This window comes from Meles meles, chromosome 3 (assembly GCF_922984935.1).
Source record: "Meles meles chromosome 3, mMelMel3.1 paternal haplotype, whole genome shotgun sequence".
In the NCBI taxonomy this organism is placed as follows: Eukaryota; Metazoa; Chordata; class Mammalia; order Carnivora; family Mustelidae; genus Meles; species Meles meles.
Genome location: NC_060068.1, coordinates 112,045,438 through 112,067,600, shown reverse-complemented (window position 1 = coordinate 112,067,600; position 22,163 = coordinate 112,045,438). Strand labels below are relative to the sequence as shown.

Sequence of the window (22,163 nt, the reverse complement as noted above, 5' to 3'; positions counted from 1 at the left end):
ACTATCAAGCTGGATACTTATCATTATACATGTGTCAAAACTTATAGAGCCCTAATTTATACTGTCATGTGTTAGTATTGGCTGATCACTTGTTAGAAATGTGATCACAGCCATGTAAAATGTTAGTAGGGAAACTGGGGCAAGGGGACAAGTGAAGGGTATGGTATGTGAGAATTCTCTGTACTTTCTGTTTATTTCTCTGTAAACCTAAAACTGATTTTTTTTTTTTTTAAAAAGAAAAAAAGAAATTGTATCCATCAGCATCTTTCATCATCTGTTGTTCTTCCAGCCCTAGGAACCATTAATCTACTTACGGTCTGGGGATTTACCTATTCTGAACATTTCATATAAATGGAGTCATACGATATGTATTCTTTTCTTTTTTTCTTAAAATATTTTTTTTGTTCATTTGACAGAGATCATAAGTAGGCAGAGAGGCAGGCAGAGAGAGGGGAAGGGAAACAGGCTCTCCGCTGAGCAGAGAGCCCGAAGCGAGGCTCGATTCCAGGACCCTGAGATCATGACCTGAGCTGAAGGAAAAGGCTTTAACCCACTGAGCCACCCAGGAGCCCCTGTATTCTTTTTTGATTGACTTCTTTTACCTTGCATAATTTTTTGAAGGGTTATCCATGTTTTAACAACTATGAGCCTCTTACTATATTCCTTTTTATTCATGAATGTTACTTTATGGAAATTAGTTTTTTTTCCACTTTTTTGGCTGTTGTGAGTAATACTCCTGTGTGAAGTACATATATGTGCAACTTTTTGTGTGGATATATGTTTTCAGTTCTTTGGGTTATATACCCAGAGTGAAATTGCTGGGTCATATGGTAACACTGTTTAACATTTCGAAGAACTGCCAAATTCTTTTCCAAAATGGCCACACCATTTTATATTCTTACCAGGAACGTATGAGGGATCCCTGTTCTCCGCATTCTTGCCAATACTTGTTATTACCTGCCTTTTGGATTATAGCCATTTATTCCCCCAAATAAGAGTGGAATGTGATTTTAAACATCTTGCCCTTTTTTTCATAGGGGCAAATTTCTGGAGATGTGCGATGATCTCTTAGCTAGAGTGGAGCCACCACTTCGTAGTGTTTTGGAACAAGCCAGTAAGTATAATTGTGACTCAATTGTTTGTATAATCATGGCTCTTTGGAAAATGTTACTTTTTTTTTTTTTTTTTTTAAGTTACACAGATTTTTCATTGTATATATCACTTATTTCATTGCTGTATTAAGCTTCTTTCTATGTCTATCTTTCCTCTGGATCACCACCCCCCCCCCCCCGCCCCCACCTCTCTTGATAATGGTGTCCCGGGAAATCTAATAGTTTTCTTAAGAAAGCTAATTCAGACTCCGATGGATATAAACGTCACATTTATTTCATGGTGGTAAAAATCGTCTTTTGCATTGCTGCTTGTGGTAGTTGTACAGGCTTTTCTGTCTGAATCTTTTGCTGACTGAGAAATACAGCCAAGAGAGGATGTCACCACATAGTTATTTTAACAGGATGCTTTAATTTTATCTCTCGCTAAAAGTAGATGTTTGATTTAGTAATGTCTCACTAATTTTCCAAAAACCTTCAGCATACTTTTACTTGGAGTCCACTGTTGTGTTGGTTGCTCAGTATTTCAGTGTTGACATGTACTGACGTCTTGACAAAGGTCAGTTCTTAAATCAGAGTGATTATGTTAAACTGGCATTTTCTTTCCATACTGGAATAGCCCATTTCTTTAAAGAGCACTTCAACATATTGTCACTATTTGTTACATAAAATGTGACCAGGAAATTAGGCAGTGTTGGGAAAATTCTGTGAGTGACTGAAGAGCTTTGGTGTGCACCTTTTTTACTTCTTTTAGGTGGAGGCGGTACCTGTGTTAATAATCTACTGTGCCAGGGCGCCTGGGTGGCTCAGTGGTTTAAAGCCTTTGCCTTTGGCTCAGGTCATGATCCCAGGCTCCTGGGATCGAGCCCCACATCGGGCTCTCTGCTTATCGGGGAGCTGGCTTCCCTCTCCCTGCCTCTCTGCCTACTTGTGATCTCTATCAAATAAATGAATAAAATCTTAAAAAAAAAAAAAAAATCTACTGTGCCTGTGCTCTGGATGAAGTGCTCATGTGGCTAGGTGTGCTTCGAATACTTCTTTCTTTCTTTCCCTTTCTTTTTTCCTTCCTTTCTTCCTTTCTTTCCATGTCACAGGTAACTCAGTATTTCAAGGCCCTTTTATTTTCCCTGTGGCTCGCTTAACTATTGATGTTTTAACAATTTTTTGTATGGGACTGTTTCAGAGATTACAGGGTCTCTGCGCCGTAGGGCATTTAGTATTCATGCCTCTGTCCTCTTAAGTTCACGAGAAGTTCCAGTATTGTGCCACACTGCCCGTGTTCCTTGGTGTATCAGAACATACCTATTTTCAGATACTGCAGCTGTTTCTGTATGTCTGTGTGTATGTGTATGGTGGTGATGGGGGGGTGAAGGAATGGCTGGGTTTTGTTACGGATCTGTAAGTTATTTTGTTGTGTTAAGATGTTACATTGCTCTTCTATTTTTTTGTAAAATACTAATTTAAAAGTTGTTTCCATCTCAATGTCTATTTTAATAATTTTAAAATAGAGTTAAAGAAAGAAGATATTTATGCAGTGGAGATAGTTGGTGGTGCAACACGAATCCCTGCAGTAAAAGAGAAGATAAGCAAATTTTTTGGTAAAGAACTTAGTACGACACTAAATGCTGATGAAGCTGTCACTCGAGGCTGTGCATTGCAGGTGAGCTTTCTCTCAGAGTGAGCCATCCATTTATAGGTCATTGTGCCTAGACGGCATTGCTTTTCTGTATCCAGCTAGTAATCTGAGGTTAGCTTCGCATGATCTCTAGGGGTAAGATTCTGAAATTTTAGTTTTATAATGGATATCAAAGGTGGTGTTAAATAGAATTGTACTCTATAACATTCAGTAAGCTGAATTAATTGACTAGAAACATAGGTAAGCCTGAAATATTACTAGAATTCGGCACATTATTGTCTGTATATGAAGTAGCATCATACATCAGTTAAGTTAAGGTTTGGGTTAATGGAAAAATGGTAATGACTAGATAATTAATTTGACAAATGATAGAAGTTTTTAAAACCACTTACACATCATTAAATTATTAATGTGAACACCTAAAAACCGTTGATGGTGGTTTTTTGAAGTCATTTATTTATAGGCCTCATCATAACATAATGTCTGTGCTTGTCATATGGAATTTTAAAAAATTATTATTCTAGTGTGCAATCTTATCGCCTGCTTTCAAAGTCAGAGAATTTTCTATAACTGATGTAGTACCGTATCCAATATCTCTGAGATGGAATTCTCCAGCTGAAGAAGGGTCAAGGTAATAACATTTATTAATTATTTTTACACTTAAAGTTAACTTAGTGTTAAGTATGAGTATAATACTGCCTTCCATTTAAACTTTTGCAGATTTGTAGCATTTCATTACAGTGCATGAAGCAAAAGTTATGCCTTAGTCTTGAGAATAAATTTTGTGTCCTTACTTAGTTTATTATAATTGATCCTGCTGAAGTAATTAGTGCCTTTTATGTACTTACTGAAGTATATATATTTATATTCCTTTTCTTAAAACTGATTTCATATATATCTATGGATATATATGTAAGTCCCTTCATCCCCCCTTTTGGAACCTTTTATATCCCGGAAATGATGACAGATGAGAGAGCATGAGCCATGCAATAATTACAGATGTAGAGTAAATTGGTAAAAGTGTTCAGGAATATCTTAAATTTGTGTGTTTTTGTCTTTTTCCTCCCATCTAGTGACTGTGAAGTCTTTACAAAAAATCATTCTGCTCCTTTCTCTAAAGTACTCACATTTTATAGAAAGGAACCTTTTACTCTTGAGGCCTATTATAGTTCCCCACAGGATTTGCCCTATCCAGATCCTGCTATAGGTAAGTAGAATTTGAAACTTTAAAAATACGAAAATTTATGTACTTAGGAGAACTGGGAGAGGACAAGTATTCTGAAATTTGGTATTGAAAATCCCACAAAAAAATATCTTCTAGGTTGTGATCAGTTCACTACTAGCAAGATGGTTACTATTTAATTTGATCTCTATTGTGTGGGCAGTATTTCTTGGTTAATGTGTATAGTGGGTATACCTTGTACATAATGTGATAATATGTAGATACTAAAAAGGAGTTATATCCAATGTTGACCCTAACCAAGAATTAAAAGATGGACACACAAAATCATTAGAAAATTGTTATGTCGGTACCGTAGGATATGGAGCCATGTTGGCTAGAGTCTTTACAGACCCTTAGAAACTCCTAAAATATGGAAATTGTGCTAGCTGAGGGAAGAAACTAGAATTACATGATCGTCACAGACTAAGAATACATGAGTAAAGTATTAGGAATATCCTGAATGGCACTTAGAAGCTGTGGGAAGGTTAACCTACTCTGTTTCCTCATTTGTAAAACAGGAATAAGAATGAGAAATTATATTTTGTGAATTAAAAAGCAAGTAAAAGTTTGGTGCAATAACTGACTCTCGATGTATGTCAGTTTCTTGATAAATGACAGAAACGGTATGGAATCACTAGGGTTTTTTTCAGTAGAGGAGTAGTGACATTGGTTTAGGAACTTCCTCGGCAGTGGCATATAAAGATGAATTGGAATAAGGGTCAAGAGGTAAGAAAATGTTTGGAGGGTTAGGAGATGTGTTAGTCCTCAACTGGGACAAGGTACTAAGAGTTTGACTATTTATGAGAGAAGGAGGAGAAATCTGATGATTTGGTTTATTTGAAGTGTCATATTACTGACCTGTCACTGAGAAATGGGCATAACCTGGCCATATATTCATGTTTGAATTCATCCTCTCAGGTTATGTCTTCTGTTTTATATGTTCCTAGCTCAGTTTTTAGTTCAAAAAGTCACTCCTCAGTCTGATGGCTCCAGTTCAAAAGTGAAAGTCAAGGTTCGAGTAAACGTTCATGGCATCTTTAGTGTGTCCAGTGCATCTTTAGTGGAAGTGCTCAAGTTTGAGGAAAATGAGGAACCGATGGAAACAGATCAGAATGCAAAGGAGGAAGAGGTAATCTGGCCATTTTATACATTTTAAACTCATGATGGTGTAAAGGTTACTTATCTAGAAATTCTAAGATTGCCTGGGTGGCAAGTGAGGAACCCGAGAGTGCACTGTGTCCCCTTATCCCACCACAGGTGAATTAGCAGAAGCTCTTCATGCAGTCTATCTAATAGAAATGAAGTATAGTTTGGGTTCTCTCTTCGGACCATGTACTTCTCGAGTTGATTCTCATTACTGAAGAATGCTTTGAGTCTTGGTTGATTATTTTCATAAGTTGATTTTACACTCATTTATTGGAATCATGTCCTGGGTCTCATCCTTACTGTGCATCAAAATCAAGCTTTATGAAACTACAAATGTTGGAGTCTCCAGAGGTCATATTGAGTTTGTCTGGGTTAAGGCCCAGGTATCACTTACAAAAGCCTCTGGAGTCATTTTTAGGAGCTGCAGACATTGAGAGCCGGTGATTCAAGTCTCCACAAGCTTTTCCCTTCTCTGTCATTATTGTCAGGCTTTTATTAATATTTTTAAAAAATACTTATTTAAGGGAAAGCACGCATGTATGCATGCAAGTTGGGGGAGGAGCAGAAAGAGAATCTTCAAGTAGGCTCCCCACTGAGCGTGGAGCCCGATATGGGGCTCAATCCCACAACCTAAGAGATGATAACCTGAGCTGAAACCAAGAGTTGGAAGCTCAACGGACTGAGCCACCCAGGCACCCCCAGGCATTGTTCTTTTTTAACAGAATTCTCAAGGTGTTCACCTACCCTAACGCGCACAATGGTTGTACTTGTGAGGATGAAAAGACTAATTTAAAAACTTCTTGAAAATGTTGAGACTTTTGAGAGAAATTTACCCAGGAGAGAACATGGAGAAACTCCTGCTCTCTTCAGAAATATTGTGTAAAATATAAAGATGAGTACTGCTCTGGTTTACAAAGCATTTTCACAGCCACCCCTGTGTGTATATGGTAGGATAGGGCAAGTGTTTACTCCATTGTACAGATTTATTAACTGAGAGACAGAGAAGAGAACTTCCTGTTAATAGGTAACATACGTGTTAGAACTGGAATTTCAGTCTAAGCATCTTGATGGCTGGTAATTGATCAGGAATTCCATACCATGGGATTTTGCCAGTGTGTCATGAAGGTTGCTTAGTCTTTTGTTAGTATTTCCTAGTTTGAGGATTCGATGTGACCTGTTTTTCAGAAGATGCAGGTGGACCAGGAGGAACCACATACTGAAGACCAGCAGCAGCAGACACCAGCAGAAAATAAGGCAGAGTCTGAGGAAATGGAGGTATGAGTTGTGTTTTAGAATAGGATTTGTAATCTCTTTACATACATGAGATGCTATGTCTTAGAAGGTAGTTACACAGTTGACCCTTGTACAGTGTGCAGATTAGGGGTACTGACCCTTGTGCAGTAAAAAAAACTGCATATAACTTGACTTTCCGAAAACTTTACTAGTGGCCTATTCTGTTGACCAGAATAACCTGAATAGTTGATTAACTCCTCTTCTGTATGTTATAGTTGCTATATACTGTGTTCTTACCGTAAGGTAGACTACAGAAAAGAATATGTTACTGAGAAAATCATAAAGCAGAGAAGATACATTTATAGTACTGTACTGTTAATTTATCAAAACTGTATGTAGATGGACCTCTGCAGTTCAAACCTGTTTTATTTAAGGGTCAACTGTATTAAGAATTCTTTACATATATGAAGTTTTTAAGTAAGATTTTGTAGTGAGTTTGGAAAGTATGTTTGGCAAGAACTTTGAACTCTAGTCCCTTTGGAATTTGGGAAGAATGTACTCCAAAACCATAATTTTACCAGGCTGGTGATTGGTTCATGTTGGTTTCTGAATGGCTGTTACTCTTTTTCATCCTGTCCATAATTTATTCTTTTCTGATAAATGAGATGTAATTTTTTCAAATTTTGTTAACCTCTCTCACACCTGTCTTTTGTCTAAAGATAGTTTTTTTATTTTTATGTGTTTATTTATAAAGAGATTTCATCTCTTTTTTTGAGAGAGAGAATGAGTGGTAGAAGGGTGGAAGGAAAAGCAGACTTCCTACAGGCCATGGAACCCGATGCAGGGCCCTGGGATCACAAATTGAGCCAAAGGCAGACACCTAAGGCAGACACTTAATGTACTGAGCCACCCAGGTGCCCCAAAGATAGTGTTTTATTTTTATTTATTTTATTTTACTTTTTATTAACATATAACATATTATTTGTTTCAGGGGTACAGGTCTGTGATACATCAGTCTTACACAGTTCACAGCACTCACCATAGCACATAACCTCCCCAGTGTCCGTCCATCACCCAGCCACCGCATCCCTCCCACCACCCACCACTGGAGCAACCCTCAGTTTGTTTCCCAAGATTAAAAGTCTCTTACAGTTTGTCTCCCTCTCTAGTTTCATCTTGTTTCATTTTTTCTGTCTTCCCCTGTGATCCTCTGCCTCGTTTCTCAAATTCCACATATCTGTGAGCTCATATGATAGTTGTCTTTCTCTGATTGACTTATTTCAGTTAGCATAATACCTTCTAGTTTTAGTTCCATTCATGTTGCAGATAGCAAAAATTTCATTTTTGATGGCTATGTAATATTCCTGTGTGTGTATGTCTGTGTATACACACTTCACATTTTCTTTATCCATTCATCTGTTGATGGACATCCAGGCCCTTTCCATAGTTTGGCTATCGAGGACATTGCTGGTATAAACATTCGGGTGCAAGTGCCCCTTTGGATCACTGCGTTTGTATCTTTGGGGTAAATACCCAGTAGTGCGATTACTGGGTCGTAGGGTAGCTCTATTTTCAACTTTTAGAGGAACCTCCATACTGTTTTCCAGAGTGGCCTGCACCAGCTTGCGTTTCCACCAACAGTGCAGAAGGGTTCCCCTTTCTCAGTACCCTAGCTAACATCTGTCATTTCTTGTTAATTTTAGTCATTCTGACTGATGTAAGGTGGTATCTCACTGTGGTTTTGATTTGTATTTCCCTGATACCCAGCGATGTTGAGCACGTTCTCATGTGTCTGTTGGCCATTTGGATGTCGACTTTGTAGAAATGTCTGTTCATGTCTTCTGTCCATTTCTTGATTGGATTGTTTGTTCTTTGGGTGTTGAGTTTGATAAGTTCTTTATAGATTTTGGATACTAGCCTTTATCTGATATGTCACTTACAAATAAAAAGTATTTTTTAAAAAAATATTTTATTTATTTGACAGAGAGACACAATGAGAGAGGGAACACAAGCAGAGGGAGTGGGAGAGGGAGAAGCAGGCCTCCCGCCAAGCAGAGAGCCCGATGCGGGGCTTGATCCCAGAACTTTGAGACCATGACCCGAGCCGAGGCAGACACTCAATGACTGAGCCACCCAGACGCCCCAAAAGATAGTGTTTTAAATAATTAACTATTGGGGCACCTGGGTGGCTCAGTGGGTTAAAGCCTCTGCCTTCGGCTCAGGTCATGATCTCAGGGTCCTGGGATCGAGCCCCGCATGGGGCTCTCTGCTCAGCAGGGAGCCTGCTTCTCTCCCTCTCTCTCTATGCCTGCCTCTCTGCCTACTTGTGATGTTTCTCTGTCAAATAAATACATAAAATCTTTAAGAAAAAAAAATTAACTATTTACATGTATTTTGTAGATAGTGTAAATAATAAATTTATCCCAAGTATTTATTTAAATGACTGTGTAACATTTTTTTTTTTTTTAAGATTTTATTTATTTATTTGACAGAGATCACAAGTAGGGAGAGAGGCAGGCAGAGAGAGAGAGAGGAGGAAGCAGGCTCCCCGCCAAGCAGAGAGCCGGATGCAGGGCTCGATCCTAGGACCCTGGGATCATGACCTGAGCGAAAGGCAGAGGCCTTAACCCACTGAGCCACCCAGGCGCGCCCCGACTGTGTAACATTTTTGAATCCTTTACAATCCTGTTTTTTAATTGTGACTTCCATGTTTTCATGTTTAAGTTTGGTGCCAGTATTGAAAGCATTTTTAAAATTTTTTTTTAAGATTTTATTTATTTATTTGACAGAGAAATCCCTGGTAGGCAGAGAGGCAGGCAGAGAGAGAGCGGGGAAGCAGGCTCCCTGCTGAGCAGAGAGCCCAATGCAGGGCTCGATCCCAGGACCCTGGGATCATGACCTGAGCCGAAGGCAGAGGCTTTAACCTACTGAGCCACCCAGGCGCCCCTGAAAGCATTTTTTTTTCTCACATTATGACATTGCAATATATAGTCTCACTTTGTGGTATTTCTGATTGTGGCATTTAAAAAAGTTTTACAGAGCTTGTAGGTGGTTTCAGTCTGTTACTCATTTTCACATCAGTTAATAAAGTTCAGTTACTTCCATTTGGCTGTGCAAGTACTCATAAAATAGAAAATATAAGAAAATAGAAGATTTAATAGTGATGATGTGCTGATTGTGGGGTTATGGGGGTGTGTGTGTGTGTGTGTGTTTGTATGTACATACAGTGCAGTAGTAGTAAGTATATTCATGCTGTGGTGCAGCCAGTGTTCTGAACTTTTTCATCTTGCCAAATAAATACTCTGCCCATTAAACAACAACTCCCCAATGCCCCTCTTTCCCTCCCCCTAGCCCTTGGCACCCACTGTTATTTCTGTCTCTGTGGATTTGACTACTCATATAATACTTTAAGTAGTATAATACTTACTATAAGTAGATAATTATAAGTAGTCATCCCAGATGATTTATATCATTAGAAAACTAATAAAAAACCAAAAAGCACTCTTGAAAACATGACCCATTTAGAAGTTTAAGATAGTCTGTATATGTGTTTGTTAATAATGATTTCTTGTTCTTTTAGACCTCTCAAGCTGGATCAAAAGACAAAAAGATGGACCAACCACCTCAAGCCAAGAAGGCAAAAGTGAAGACCAGTACTGTGGACCTGCCAATTGAGAATCAGCTGTTGTGGCAGATAGACAGGGAGATGCTCAACTTGTACATTGAAAATGAGGTGGTTATTTCAGTTCTCTTAGAACAAGAAACTAACAGATTAATGTGGCCATAGCATTCAAACGCTTTGTCTGGTGACCTTTTATGCATTTTTAATTGTTCAGATTTAAGGCAGTAATTTTAGATTTTTGGATACTTCAAGGGCAAATCCCATGTGATACCGAAACTCTTTTATGGTTTTATGTGTCTATAGCTAGAAGCTCTCTTAAGAGATCTTTGACATTATGTCTTTGGTTTAGGAGTGGTATCATTCGTGTTAAAGTTTGTGTGTGTGTTTGTTCACTTGAGAGCTTGGACGTTTGAGGTGGTGGGTCATGGATGTTGATCAGTAGGAGAAATCAAAGCATTAGTGGTAGTGCTGTTTTGTGTATTCCTTTCCTTATTGCTAGTCACTGTTGAACTCTTGGTACTGTCAGTAGTGCAAGGTTTGGCAACATGGTGCACGAATTATTGAATTGTTGTCTCTGAAGTTTTTCTGTCATGTATCCCTTGGATCTTAGATTTGTTTTACAGAACTGTAACATTTATACTATGAATCATTTGATTTTGTTGGTATTGTATAGTAATCTTACAGCAGAGTATACCACCTTGTGACATGGAGCTAATACTAATAGTTTCTTAAAGTTCTTGTTAAGTTCTTATTTTTGCTTTTGAGTTTCTAAATCATGATACTCTATTACTCTTTTTCTAAGCATACTCAGAGCTCACAGTTGATGTTCATAATTTATTGGGGACTAATACTTCCACTTTTCCTTTTTTGAGTTATTTGCAGAACTAAAAGGATTTGGGGAAAAGGAATCTCCACTTTTATAATTACAGTGCTTAGTACTTAAGAGAATATTGTCTCAGTTGTCTGAGTATCTCATTTATACTGTTCTCAGGGTAAGATGATCATGCAGGATAAACTGGAGAAGGAGAGGAATGATGCCAAGAATGCAGTGGAAGAATATGTGTATGAGATGAGAGACAAGCTTAGTGGGGAATACGAGAAGTTTGTGAGTGAAGATGTAAGTATGTGCATACCTACTAGGTATCTTCTGGGAGCAGCCTTAAATGTGGTAGGCACATTGCTGACATCTGTAGGTACACAGTCAAATGATTAAAAATGGGTTTTTTTGGGGGAAAGTTTTGTATTTTTTTTTGAAGAATTTTTTTTTTTTTTTAATTTGACAGAGACAGCAAGAGGGGGAACACAAGCAGGGGGAGTAGAAGAGGGAGAAGCAGGCTTCCCACTGAGCAGGGAGCCCTGTGTGGGGCTCAGTCCCAGGACCCTGGGATCATGACCTGAGCCAAAGGCAGATGCTTAACAACTGAGCCACCCAGAGGCTCCAAGTTTTGTATTTCTTATAATGCACCATTTCCCGAAGTCTTGTCTTCATGTGTCACTTTTTTCTTTTTTTTGTAATGCATCACTTTTTGATACATTTGAATGACATCATTTACCTGGTGTTTTTCCTTAAGTGAGCCCACCCTTCTCTCATGTTTTTGTACTTTAATTCACTTAAAAAAATTTGAGGTATAATTGACAGCATAACATTAGTTTCAGGAGTACAATATAATGATATTTGTATATATTATGAAATGATCATATAAGTCTAGTTTAACATCTGTCACTATACACAGTTAAAAAAAGTTCTTTTTTCTTGTTTATTATTAGCAGCTTTCAAATAGCCAATACAGTTTTTAGTTATATAGCTTACATTTTTAAAAAGATTTCATTTATTTACTTATTAAGACTTTATTTATTTATTTGATAAAGATCACAAGTATGCAGAGGCAGGCAGAGAGAGAGGGGGAAGCAGGCTCCCTGCTGAACAGAGAACCTGATGCGGGGCTTGATCCCAGGACCCTGAGATCATGACCTGAGCCGAGGGCAGAGGCTTTAACCCACTGAGCCACCCAGGTGCCCCATTTTATTTATTTTTTTTATAGCTTACGTTACTATTTTTTTAAGAAGATTTTATTTATTTGAGAGAAAGCACAAGAGCATGAGCATGAGTGGGCAGGGAGAGGGAGAAGCAGATGCTTAACTGACTGAGCCACCCAGGCCCCCAGTTTACATTTTTTTTTTTTTTAGTTTACATATTTTTAAGGCTGTTTTTATTTCTGAAATTTTCAAATAACCATATTATCCAAAATTTTAAGCCTGTCCCCTGAAGCAGAGAGTAATAAAACAATCTGTAGATAACAAGCAAAATGACATTGCCATTCTTGTCTGTGTCCCTTGTCTGTCCCCTCCCCCCACTTCCCATATCACTTCCCATATTCCCCCCCCTCCGGTGTTTTAAAGCAAATTCAGATACTGCAGTTTTTGCCTGTGACTTCACTGGTCATTCAGCTGATTTTTGACTGACCCGATCATAATATTTTCTTCATATTTAGGATCGTAACAGTTTTACCTTGAAACTAGAAGATACTGAAAATTGGTTATATGAGGATGGAGAAGACCAGCCAAAACAAGTTTATGTCGATAAATTGGCGGAATTAAAAGTAAGTACTTCTTGGGGGTGCCTGGCTGGCTTGGTTGGTGGAGTTACGTGACTCTTGATGTTACATTTGTGAATTCAAGCCTGATGTTGTGCCTAGAGCTTAAATAAAGCAGGAGGATGGAGAGCATTCCTTCTGTTTTTTTTGTTCTTTAAAAAAGTGAGTCTTGAAAGCAGAAGTGTTCTGAAACTCAAACCCACGCTGTGATTTCCAAGAATTTATCTCAAAATTAGGAGGAATTCTCATATCAAGTCATGAAGACAGGCTGAAAGTGATGGAAGAACTATACCCTTTATCACATACGGTCATTTTCTTATTTTTAGAACCTTATAGTAACAAAACTATTTTTCTGAAAATTGAGTTTGGATTTAAAATGTTTTTCTGAGGGAGATTGCATTCTTGGTGTGGCAGTTGAGACTAGAAAGATGTGACCTGTCCTGAAGGCACCTGTAGTGCAGTTGAGGCCGGGTTGTTTACATAGTTTTGATTTTCGTAAAAGCAGGTATCTGGTTTTATATTTAAAGAATCTGATCCTTAACCGTTAGGGTTAAAAGTACAAAAAAATGAGGGTGCTGAAATAGCTCAGTTGGGAGAGTGTTAAGCTGCAGATCTAAAGGTCCCTGGTTCATTCCTGGTACACTGAATGTTTTAGTGCACGTCCACCGTCATGGCTTTTCTCTGAGTTAGGGGCTGTAAGTGAATGAAGTGATTGTGTTTGAATAAAACTTCATTAAAAAAAATACAGGGGTGCCTGGGTGGCTCAGTGGGTTAAAGCCTCTGCCTTCAGCTCAGGTCATGGTCTCAGGGTCCTGGGATCAGGCCCTGCATCAGGCTCTCTGCTCGGTGGGGAGCCTGCTTCCCCCTCTCTCTCTGCCTGTTTCTCTGCCTACTTGTGATCTCTCTCTGTCAAAATAAATAAAATTAAAAAAAAATACAAAAAATGATCTAAGGTTGAGACCTTGCAAAAGGATGCAAATGTACAAGAAGTTTTCACATTTCTGTGGATTACTTTGTCAAACTGGCCATTTTGATGAACCTCTGAAATGGAAATCCTCAAGGATGGTGCCTGCAGTCTTCTTATCATTACGGAAGGATAATAAGAACTTCCAGTGCCATGTCTCCGAAGAAGTCTTTTGCTTTACTTTTTACTATAGGAGATGTCAAACACTTTCAAGTACAATAGCTTTAACTGCTATCAGCTTATGGCCAGTTTTGTTTCTTTTCTGTTTCCTCCCACTCCCATTTATTTGAAGAAAGTCCCTCATGTTATATTTAATCTGGAAATATTTCAATATGTATTTAAAAGAAAATGTTGTAACCTTAAGCTATGTATTACCATGTTTAAGGTGTCACCATACATTCAGTTTTCATGTTCTAATTGTTTTATAAATTAGTTTTTAGTTTGACCAAGAAAATCCCCATAAGGACCGTACATTTTACTGCTTTGTCTCTTCAGTCTGTGTAGTTCTTCCATCATTTCTGCCCTCTTATTCATTTATTTAAAAAAGTAGTTCAGATTTCCTAGGTCAGATTTTTACCTGGTCTGGATTTTGCTGATTTTCATTTCTGTGCTATTTATTATTATCTAATTCATTTCTGTGCTATTTATCACCATCAGATAAATTGATGGTTAGAATTAGAGGCTTCATTAGATTACGTTTTCAAAAAAAATTTTTGGCAGGTATGGTTCTTACTAAGGATTACATATCACATCAGGAGGCACCTCCTTTTGGGTTGTCTCTTCTCTGTTTTGAGAACTAGGACTCCAGTGACAAGTTAATGTGGCTCCATATGGAGTAGTATAGAGGTATAGTCTCATATCTAGCCTTACGATAGATTTCAGTGGGATGGGAGGAGATACTGGGTTTTTTACATGAAGGATATGGAGATGAAATGTACTTTAATCCATAGTAGATCTCAGTAATAGTAGAAACAATACTATTCTGATAGTTGAAGCATTCTTTCTTATGTTAAGAATCTAGGTCAACCTATTAAGATGCGATTCCAGGAATCTGAAGAAAGACCAAAATTATTTGAAGAACTAGGGAAACAAATCCAACAATATATGAAAGTAATCAGCTCTTTCAAAAACAAGGTATATTTTTTCTTTTCCTACTGTTATTTTGGTAAAGTTTTGAGCCATTTACATAGCAATTTTTTGCTTTTCTGTTGTTTAATTATTAAATTAAACTGTTGTTTAATAATACTGTTTTTTGGGATGTTAGTGTAATGTGTAGAATATTTCATACAGTCTTACTAAGAACCATGGGATATGCTACTCTCTTTAATAGGAGAATCTGGAAGTGAGCAATATTGTTCTCTTTTCTTGCTGTGCAGTGTTTCATCAGTGACTTAACCTGCTGTATCCTGGTCTTTCTGAGCACCCTTAGGCCATATGGTTTGGTTTGTTATGCAGATGTAGGACTGTGTGAATAAAAAATGACTTAACAATTTTTTGAGCACTGTGTGATATACATTGCATAAATACATTATTAAATCCTCAAGAGTACCCTAATAGTAGGTAGGTGATCATGTCAGTAATAGTTACAGGTAACTTTTAACTTCTTTAAGCCTCACTGTCCTTAAGTAGCACCCAAGGTTAATATTGAGAGGTGGGGTTTGGCCCGAGGTCTGACTCTACAAATTTTGGGTTCCTAACCACTCCAGTCTACTCCAGGTTCTTGATGGACAATCATCGTAAGAAACTTAATGAGAGATTAATTGGTCTTGTTTATTTTTAAAAAAATTTTGTTTTCTAGAAGATCTCCTTTAAAAAATTGTTTTCAGGGGCGATTGGGTGGCTCGGTGGGTTAAGCCTCTGCCTTTGGCTCAGGTCATGAGCTCAGGATCCTGGGATTGAGCCCCGCATCCGGCTCTGTGCTTAGCAGGGAGCCTGCTTCCCCCTCTCTCTCTCTGCCTACTTGTGATCTGTCAAATAAATAAATAAAATACTTGAAAAAAATAAAAAATTGTATTCCTTATTGTTTTGGTTTCTAACTAGCTTGCCTAAACCTCTGCTTTCACATCTTGTGACCTGTAATGTCCTATTTGTGAAGTGACCTTTGTAAGTTTGTATGTCAGGCATGTGCTTTTTATAACATTCAGTTCTTTTAATTGCTACTCTTATATATGTTTTGGCCCTTAAGTGTATTTCCTCAGTGTTCTAAAAACAAGGGTTACTTTTTCTTAGTTGAATTTTTTTTGAAGGAATTCAGTGTCCATTTGGATGTTGAGGCTGAGTGTGCTTCATTTTTGGAAAGATTGTATCTTTTTGAAAGATCGCTAACAACTAGATATTTGGGTGGGGAGAGTATCATCCTTTGACACCTGCCTGGTTGTCTCCTGGTTGCAGGAGGACCAGTATGACCATTTGGATGCTGCTGACATGGTGAAGGTGGAAAAAAGCACAAATGAGGCCATGGAGTGGATGAATAACAAACTGAATCTGCAGAACAAGCAGAGTCTGACCATGGATCCAGTTGTCAAGGCAAAAGAGATTGAAGCTAAAATTAAGGTAATTTATGGCTTTGAATATTTAATAATCTTGTCAGCCTTGTTGTTTATTATTAATGGTACTTGAAGTGACACTTAGGGAACTTCATTAGTGCATCTTAGTTTTTGGCTTCTGGTTGGAAGGGGTTGGACTTGGGTTTAAGTTGAGAATGTCATGTAAAATTTGTTATTTTTAAGAACCCACAGTTTCCTCTCCTCTGCATTCTAGGAGCTGATGAGTATCTGTAGCCCTATAATTTCAAAGCCCAAACCCAAAGTGGAACCTCCAAAAGAAGAGCAAAAAAATGCAGAGCAGAATGGACCAGTGGACGGACAAGGAGACAGCCCAGGCCCTCAGGCTGCCGAAGAGGGTACAGACACATCTGTGCCTTCGGATTCAGACAAGAAGCTTCCTGAAATGGACATTGATTGATTCCAACAATTGTTTATATTAAAACAGACTATTATAAAGCTTTAAGTTGTCAACTTTGTTCTAAATATCAATTAGAGCAATCAAATACTGGAGATTTCTTAGTCAGTTTTTAGGGGATTTCGTGGGAGGGGATATAGGTAATGTATGGAGCATTTTGACTTCTAAATAGATACAGAAATTAAGTGCATTGTATCTTTTTCATAATGGTACTATTTAGAAGCCCAGTTAGTCTTACTTACCGAGCTTCTGCTTCACTCCTTTTATGTTTAATCATGCTTACACAAGGATAAGTTTGTTTTCGAAAGCTAAGCTATAAGGCTCTAACTAGCTGTCAAGCAGACTTTTCATTGTGACCTGTGTGGCAGGAACTCTTGAGATTGTGCTTCAGAAGTCTGTTGCGGAGATTGCCATGAAGGCTCCCCTGCCTGGTGTGGGAATGGGGCTGCGGTCCCCTCTTTCCGAGGGCTAGAGAATGGCATGCCCCGGATTAACATCACAGAACATGAGGGGCGTTCGCTGAGCTCCTTCACACTGCACTTCCGCTCCACTAGACTCTCACCCTTACCTCCCTCTGCCCCAATGAAGGAGCTCCTCTTAGAAATGCCATGTGCTGCTCTTCGGAAAATAGACCCCTTCACCTGTAGCAAGTTGATAACAGAGGGTTTTGGACCTGGAAGCTCTTCCGAGATAGTATGTTCCTGAAAGTGTGTGCACAAATACCCCAAACATCAAGTCTAAATACTTTTTCTCTTTGGAAAGTTAGAATTGGATAGATGTACTTGTGGATATAGGCGTGGAAATTGAGCTGAGGACCTGATTCTTGTTAACTATGGTGTAAAGATTTGTATCCTGGCCTGCTCATTCAGGTGAGAGGTGTTATGTGTAAATTTGAAGTATAGCTTGAAGTCCTAGGACAAGAGTTAAAAGTTCTTTTTAGCTCATTCACATTCACTTGTATGTTAAGTGTTAATACCTGCCATGAACCTGCCAATTTATGTGTTAAACAGCTGACAGATGAAAAAAAACCAAACCCTAAGATACACTGGACGGTACTGGAGGAGTCTGAAATTAGTGTTAAAGTAGCATCGTGTCTGACTTGAGCAGCACCACATTCTTTACTGTGTGGCTGGTGTCAGGTGCACCAGAGCATTCCCTGTGACTGCCCTTCATGGCCGTGTTGATAGAAGGGAGGCATTTTGGAAACTCCAAGGGAAGCCTGTATTAGAGGCCATAGCTGGTACCTGCCTTAGAAACTGTTAAAAGCTTTGTTGGTTACATTTTGGATCTTTGTAATAATTGTTATCTGTATAACAGAGTACTTCTCTGTTAATTTTGGGCTGTGTTAGAAATAAGATCCTTGCCTACTTAGAATAAGTTTCTGTCCATCTCTGCACTAAAAAATTTTAGAGTGTTACCAAGTTCTGAAGTGCTATAGAGAAGCACTCAGAGGAGGAAGGTGGAAGTGTACTTATGTTGGTGCGTGAGCTCGCCCGGAAGCCTTGTAGCACCAGGACTTGTCCTTGTCCTTAGAGGCTCTATCCATTCTGTACCTGTCATGCTTTGAGTTTCAGCTGGCCTGCAGTGAGGCCAAGAGCTACTTTGGCATGCTGGCTGCAGGATTAAGCCAATTCTTATGCAAATGACTCAGTCCGCAATGGCCATCTCTTCTAAGAAAACTTTGTGTGGGGGAGGGTGTGGGTGTTGGGATGGGGGTGAAATTGGAAGTTTAAAGTTTAAACTAGAAATAAGATGATGTGGTCTGCTTGGTCTCTGTTCAGACGGGTTTTAAGATCAATCGGATTTACTTGGAGGCCAGGCCAGAGAGAGTGTGATAATTGACGACTTGTTTGTAGTCAAGCATTTATCCAGGTTGCATTATCCAAATTGGTTTGTTAAAGCTCCAGGTCGCATTCTTACACTAAGAGAAACTTTAAATAAAAAGACAAGTTTAGGAAAAATTAATAAAAGAAACCTGTCTTACACTCAGGAATGGTTTTCTTAATTTCCTAATGAAGGGTGTGTATGTGTGTGTACGCGCGCGCGCGCGTGTGTGTGTTCATTCAACGAAAACTCCAGAGGCAGGAGTCCTGTTAACTAAATTCCTCTTGTTGGGGCCCCTGGGTGGCGCAGTCATTGAGCATCTGCCTTCAGTGTAGGTCATAGATTCTGGGATTGAGACCCACTTCGGGCTCCCTGCTCAGTGGGAAGCCTGCTTCTCTTCCTCCCACTCCCCCTGCTTGTGTTTCTTCTCTTACTGTCTTCCTCTGTCAAATAAAATCTTAAAAAAAAAAAAAAAATTGTTAACAGGTGGCAAGAAGTTGCTCTTTTTCTGTACTCAGAATTCTCCCATGTTGACTGTTGGCCCAGTTCTGGTATGTAGGAATCCATCTCTTGTATTGTCTATTCTTTTGAGGGTTTTGACAACAGCAGAAGGTGGATTATGGCCCCATAGAGGACCATTGCCAGGATTGATGCCTGCTCCTTTGAAGAACTCCATGGCCTGGAGTATGCTAGTAACACTTGCCACCATTGGGTGTGTAGCATGTGTGTGTGCTCATGAGTGCACAAATCTGGGTGTGAATGTGGGATAGTAATGAGTGTTGAAAGGGGATGAAGCCATTAGAAGAGACCTAACTACAAGGCCTAGGGTCTACATGGGGAACTCTGGGATTTTAATCCCTAGAGTCCTGCCACTTAATAGTCCTGGTGCTATGTGTTAGGAGGAGCTGACCTGCCAGGGGCCACCATTAGGGTCTGGATCAGACACCTTCAACGAATGTGTCTGCAGCAAGGTTGGCTTTGTCTTAGGTTCTGACCTTGGGAAAGGAGTGAGCATGTGGCAAATTAAGTGGGCAGCCTGGGACCAGCTATCAGTCATCCAAAACAACAGGGATGTTGGGATCACATGGAAAGAGAGTAACAATCCTATTTACTGAAGAGAAGAGCCAGTTCCCTGCATGTCATAGAGGAAGAAGGTGTTGGAGGTGAAGCCCAGGCTGGTGTGAAGGTTTTGTGGTGTGGCAGCTTCAGCTTGATGTGAAGAGCTTCAGAGCTCAGTGGGGTTGGTGAGGACCCATGGAGAGGCATTAGACCATTGGCCTTTGAGATTTTTTTTTTTCAAGCATCTGAAGTGTTTTTTATAGAGCTATTGGTGAAAGTGGAGGGGCTGAGACATCAAGGTTCTGGTGTTGGAGCCCTGGGGGTTATAGATCTTTTAGCCTGAGAGTGACAGTGTTTCAGGTATGCACATATGATGTGTGTAGAATGAGTTGGGCCTGGGAGAAGCTAGAGGTAGCAGAACATTACAAATAATCCATGTTTGAGGGAAATGAGCCAAACACGGGGAAATGGTAGGTCCTGGTACTGAAGAAACAGGAAAGATTTGAAAATAAGAACTCTGCTGGGCTCTTGGATGGCTCAGTCAGTTAAGGTTAAGTGTCTGCTGCTCAGGTCATGATCCCAGGGTCCTGGGATCCAGCCCCTTGTCGGGCTCTCTGCTCAGTGCAGAGCCTCCTGCCTGCTGCTTTGCCTGCTTTTGGGCTCTCTCTCTGTCAAAGAAATATATATATTTTTTGAAGATTTTATTTATTTATTTGACAGAACACAGCTGAGAGAGGGAACACAAGCAGGGGGAGGGGCAGAGAGAGAAGCAGGCTCCCCACTGAGCAGGGAGCTCGATGTAGGGCTCAATTTTAGGACCCTGGGATCATGACCTGAGCTGAAGGCAGACAGTTAACAACTGAGCCACCCAGGCGCCCCAAAATAAATAACAACAACGACAAAAAAACCTATGCTGAAGCTGGGAATGTAGTTAGGCTGTAGCATAATGACACGGCCGCTTGATGACGTTTTGTTGCTCCAGCTCTTGATAATGCTGTGCACTTGATGTATTTCAATCCTCTTTTAAAAGTGGCTTTAAGGGGCGCCTGGGTGGCTCAGTGGGTTAAAGCCTCTGCCTTTGGCTCAGGTCATGATCCCAGAGTCCTGGGATCGGCCCCACGTCGTCGGGCTCTCTGCTCAGCAGGAGGCCTGCTTCCTCCCTTCCTCCTCTCTGCCTGCTTGTCTTCTCTCTCTGTCAAATAAATAAATTTAAAAAAAAAAAGTGGCTTTAAGAGCAAGAATATTGTATTTTTACGTGAGAAATGTAGGTTAGGAACAATATGCACACAGCTTCCCATGTTTGGGAGGAACATGAACTAGGTTTGCATAAAAAACCAGAACCAGATGGATGTTCCAGAATGAAATCGTTTCCTTTCAAGGTGGAATTGTGGGTGACTGCTGTTTGTCCCTGTTTGCTTGTTGATATTTTCTAAGGTTTCTGTAATAAGCCTTTCGAAATTTCCTAATGCTGAAAAAGTTTCTTAAAAGAATGGTTCCCAGCTTTTGAACCTGGCACAGCAGAAGTGATAGAGAAGTAGAACTTCCGTGGACAAGCTGGTGTGAGGTTGGTGTAAGTCTCCTGAGGGAAGGATTAGGAAGTCATTCAAGATGGAGTTGAGAGATCCCAAAGCTACAGTGGGTGTGGAAAGAAGCTTTGGGGGTTGGGGTGCTTCCTGGTTTAGGGACTAAAAACTTGAGTTGGGATGTGGCAGGAAGAGCAAGTGGAAACTTGGGAGGAACTGAGCTGCCGGAGAGGAGCCATCATGCATGAGGTGGGTTAGGGAGCAGGGGAGTTTGAGAAGGGACAGTGGCAATGGCTATGGGGGCGCTTTCAGGGTGTGGGAGCCAGGCCTGGGGCTCACAGTGAAGCTGCAAGAACTGTGGCTTAGTTGGAATGACAAATCAGCTTGGGGAGAAGAGAGATTGCATGGCATCCTGGGTCCCAAATTTCTGAATGTGAATGGGGCTTCTTTCCACCACTTACCTCTGAACCATGCTGTCTTGGAGTTGACCATGCATTCCTTCCCTGGGTGCTTCTCCCTTGCTTCTGGCTGCAGCAGCCTGGGACAAGACCCTCAGTGCCCTTGTCCTCTGTGATCTGGATACTGCTACTTGGAGCAGTGTCATAGGTGGAGAAATGAATGAGGGGACTTACTCAGGCTAGGAGGCAAAATGCAAACATGGCCACGCTGTGGTAGGACAACACTACAGAAGAAAAGAGGGTAGAAAAGAGGATAGGGCACGTGGGTGGCTCAGCGGGTTAAAGCCTCTGCCTTCGGCTCAGGTCATGATCTCAGGATCCTGGGATCGAGCCCCGCATCAGGCTCTCTGCTCACCAGGGAGCCTGCTTCCCCCTCTTTCTCTGCCTGCCTCTCTGCCTACTTATGATCTCTCTCTCTGTCAAATAAATAAATAAAATCTTAAAAAAAAAAAAAAAAAGAGAGGATAGATAGGTTCTGAGGGATCAGGGCAGAGAAGCCCCACAGAGGAATGGGCAGGGCACAGAATGCTTTCAGATTTGTCCAATAGCCATGAGCATGTGCCAAGCTCATCCTGACCCCGTCACTCCACTTTTGGCATGCACTCTCAGGACAGAGAGGGAGAGTGGGGGGATATATATACTTCTAACTCCTCAGTGTGATTTCCCAGAATCAAGCACAACAAGCGACAAAAATAGAGTTCGGTTGGGGCCATTTTCACGGATTCTCTCTGGACGTATTTCCTTCAAAGAACAGGTGCACTGTTGTATTTGGAGTCCTGGATCCATGGAGGGAGAGAGAACACTTCAAATAC

General features: G+C 40.0%; 1 protein-coding gene across 1 annotated transcript in view; it reads left to right on the top strand.

Moving 5' to 3' along the window:
* HSPA4 (heat shock protein family A (Hsp70) member 4) overlaps positions 1-18,476 on the top strand; it is a 49,075-nt gene extending 30,599 nt beyond the window's left edge. Inside the window, exons 8-19 of the mRNA XM_046001204.1 lie at positions 1,038-1,114; positions 2,618-2,769; positions 3,270-3,376; positions 3,819-3,952; positions 4,915-5,096; positions 6,299-6,388; positions 9,927-10,079; positions 10,960-11,085; positions 12,461-12,568; positions 14,541-14,660; positions 15,918-16,079; positions 16,287-18,476. Of these exons, the coding sequence (XP_045857160.1) occupies positions 1,038-1,114; positions 2,618-2,769; positions 3,270-3,376; positions 3,819-3,952; positions 4,915-5,096; positions 6,299-6,388; positions 9,927-10,079; positions 10,960-11,085; positions 12,461-12,568; positions 14,541-14,660; positions 15,918-16,079; positions 16,287-16,490 (1,615 nt within the window). The 3' untranslated portion in view covers positions 16,491-18,476. The remainder of the gene's footprint in view (positions 1-1,037; positions 1,115-2,617; positions 2,770-3,269; positions 3,377-3,818; positions 3,953-4,914; positions 5,097-6,298; positions 6,389-9,926; positions 10,080-10,959; positions 11,086-12,460; positions 12,569-14,540; positions 14,661-15,917; positions 16,080-16,286) is intronic.
* The last annotated feature ends 3,687 nt before the right edge of the window (positions 18,477-22,163 follow it).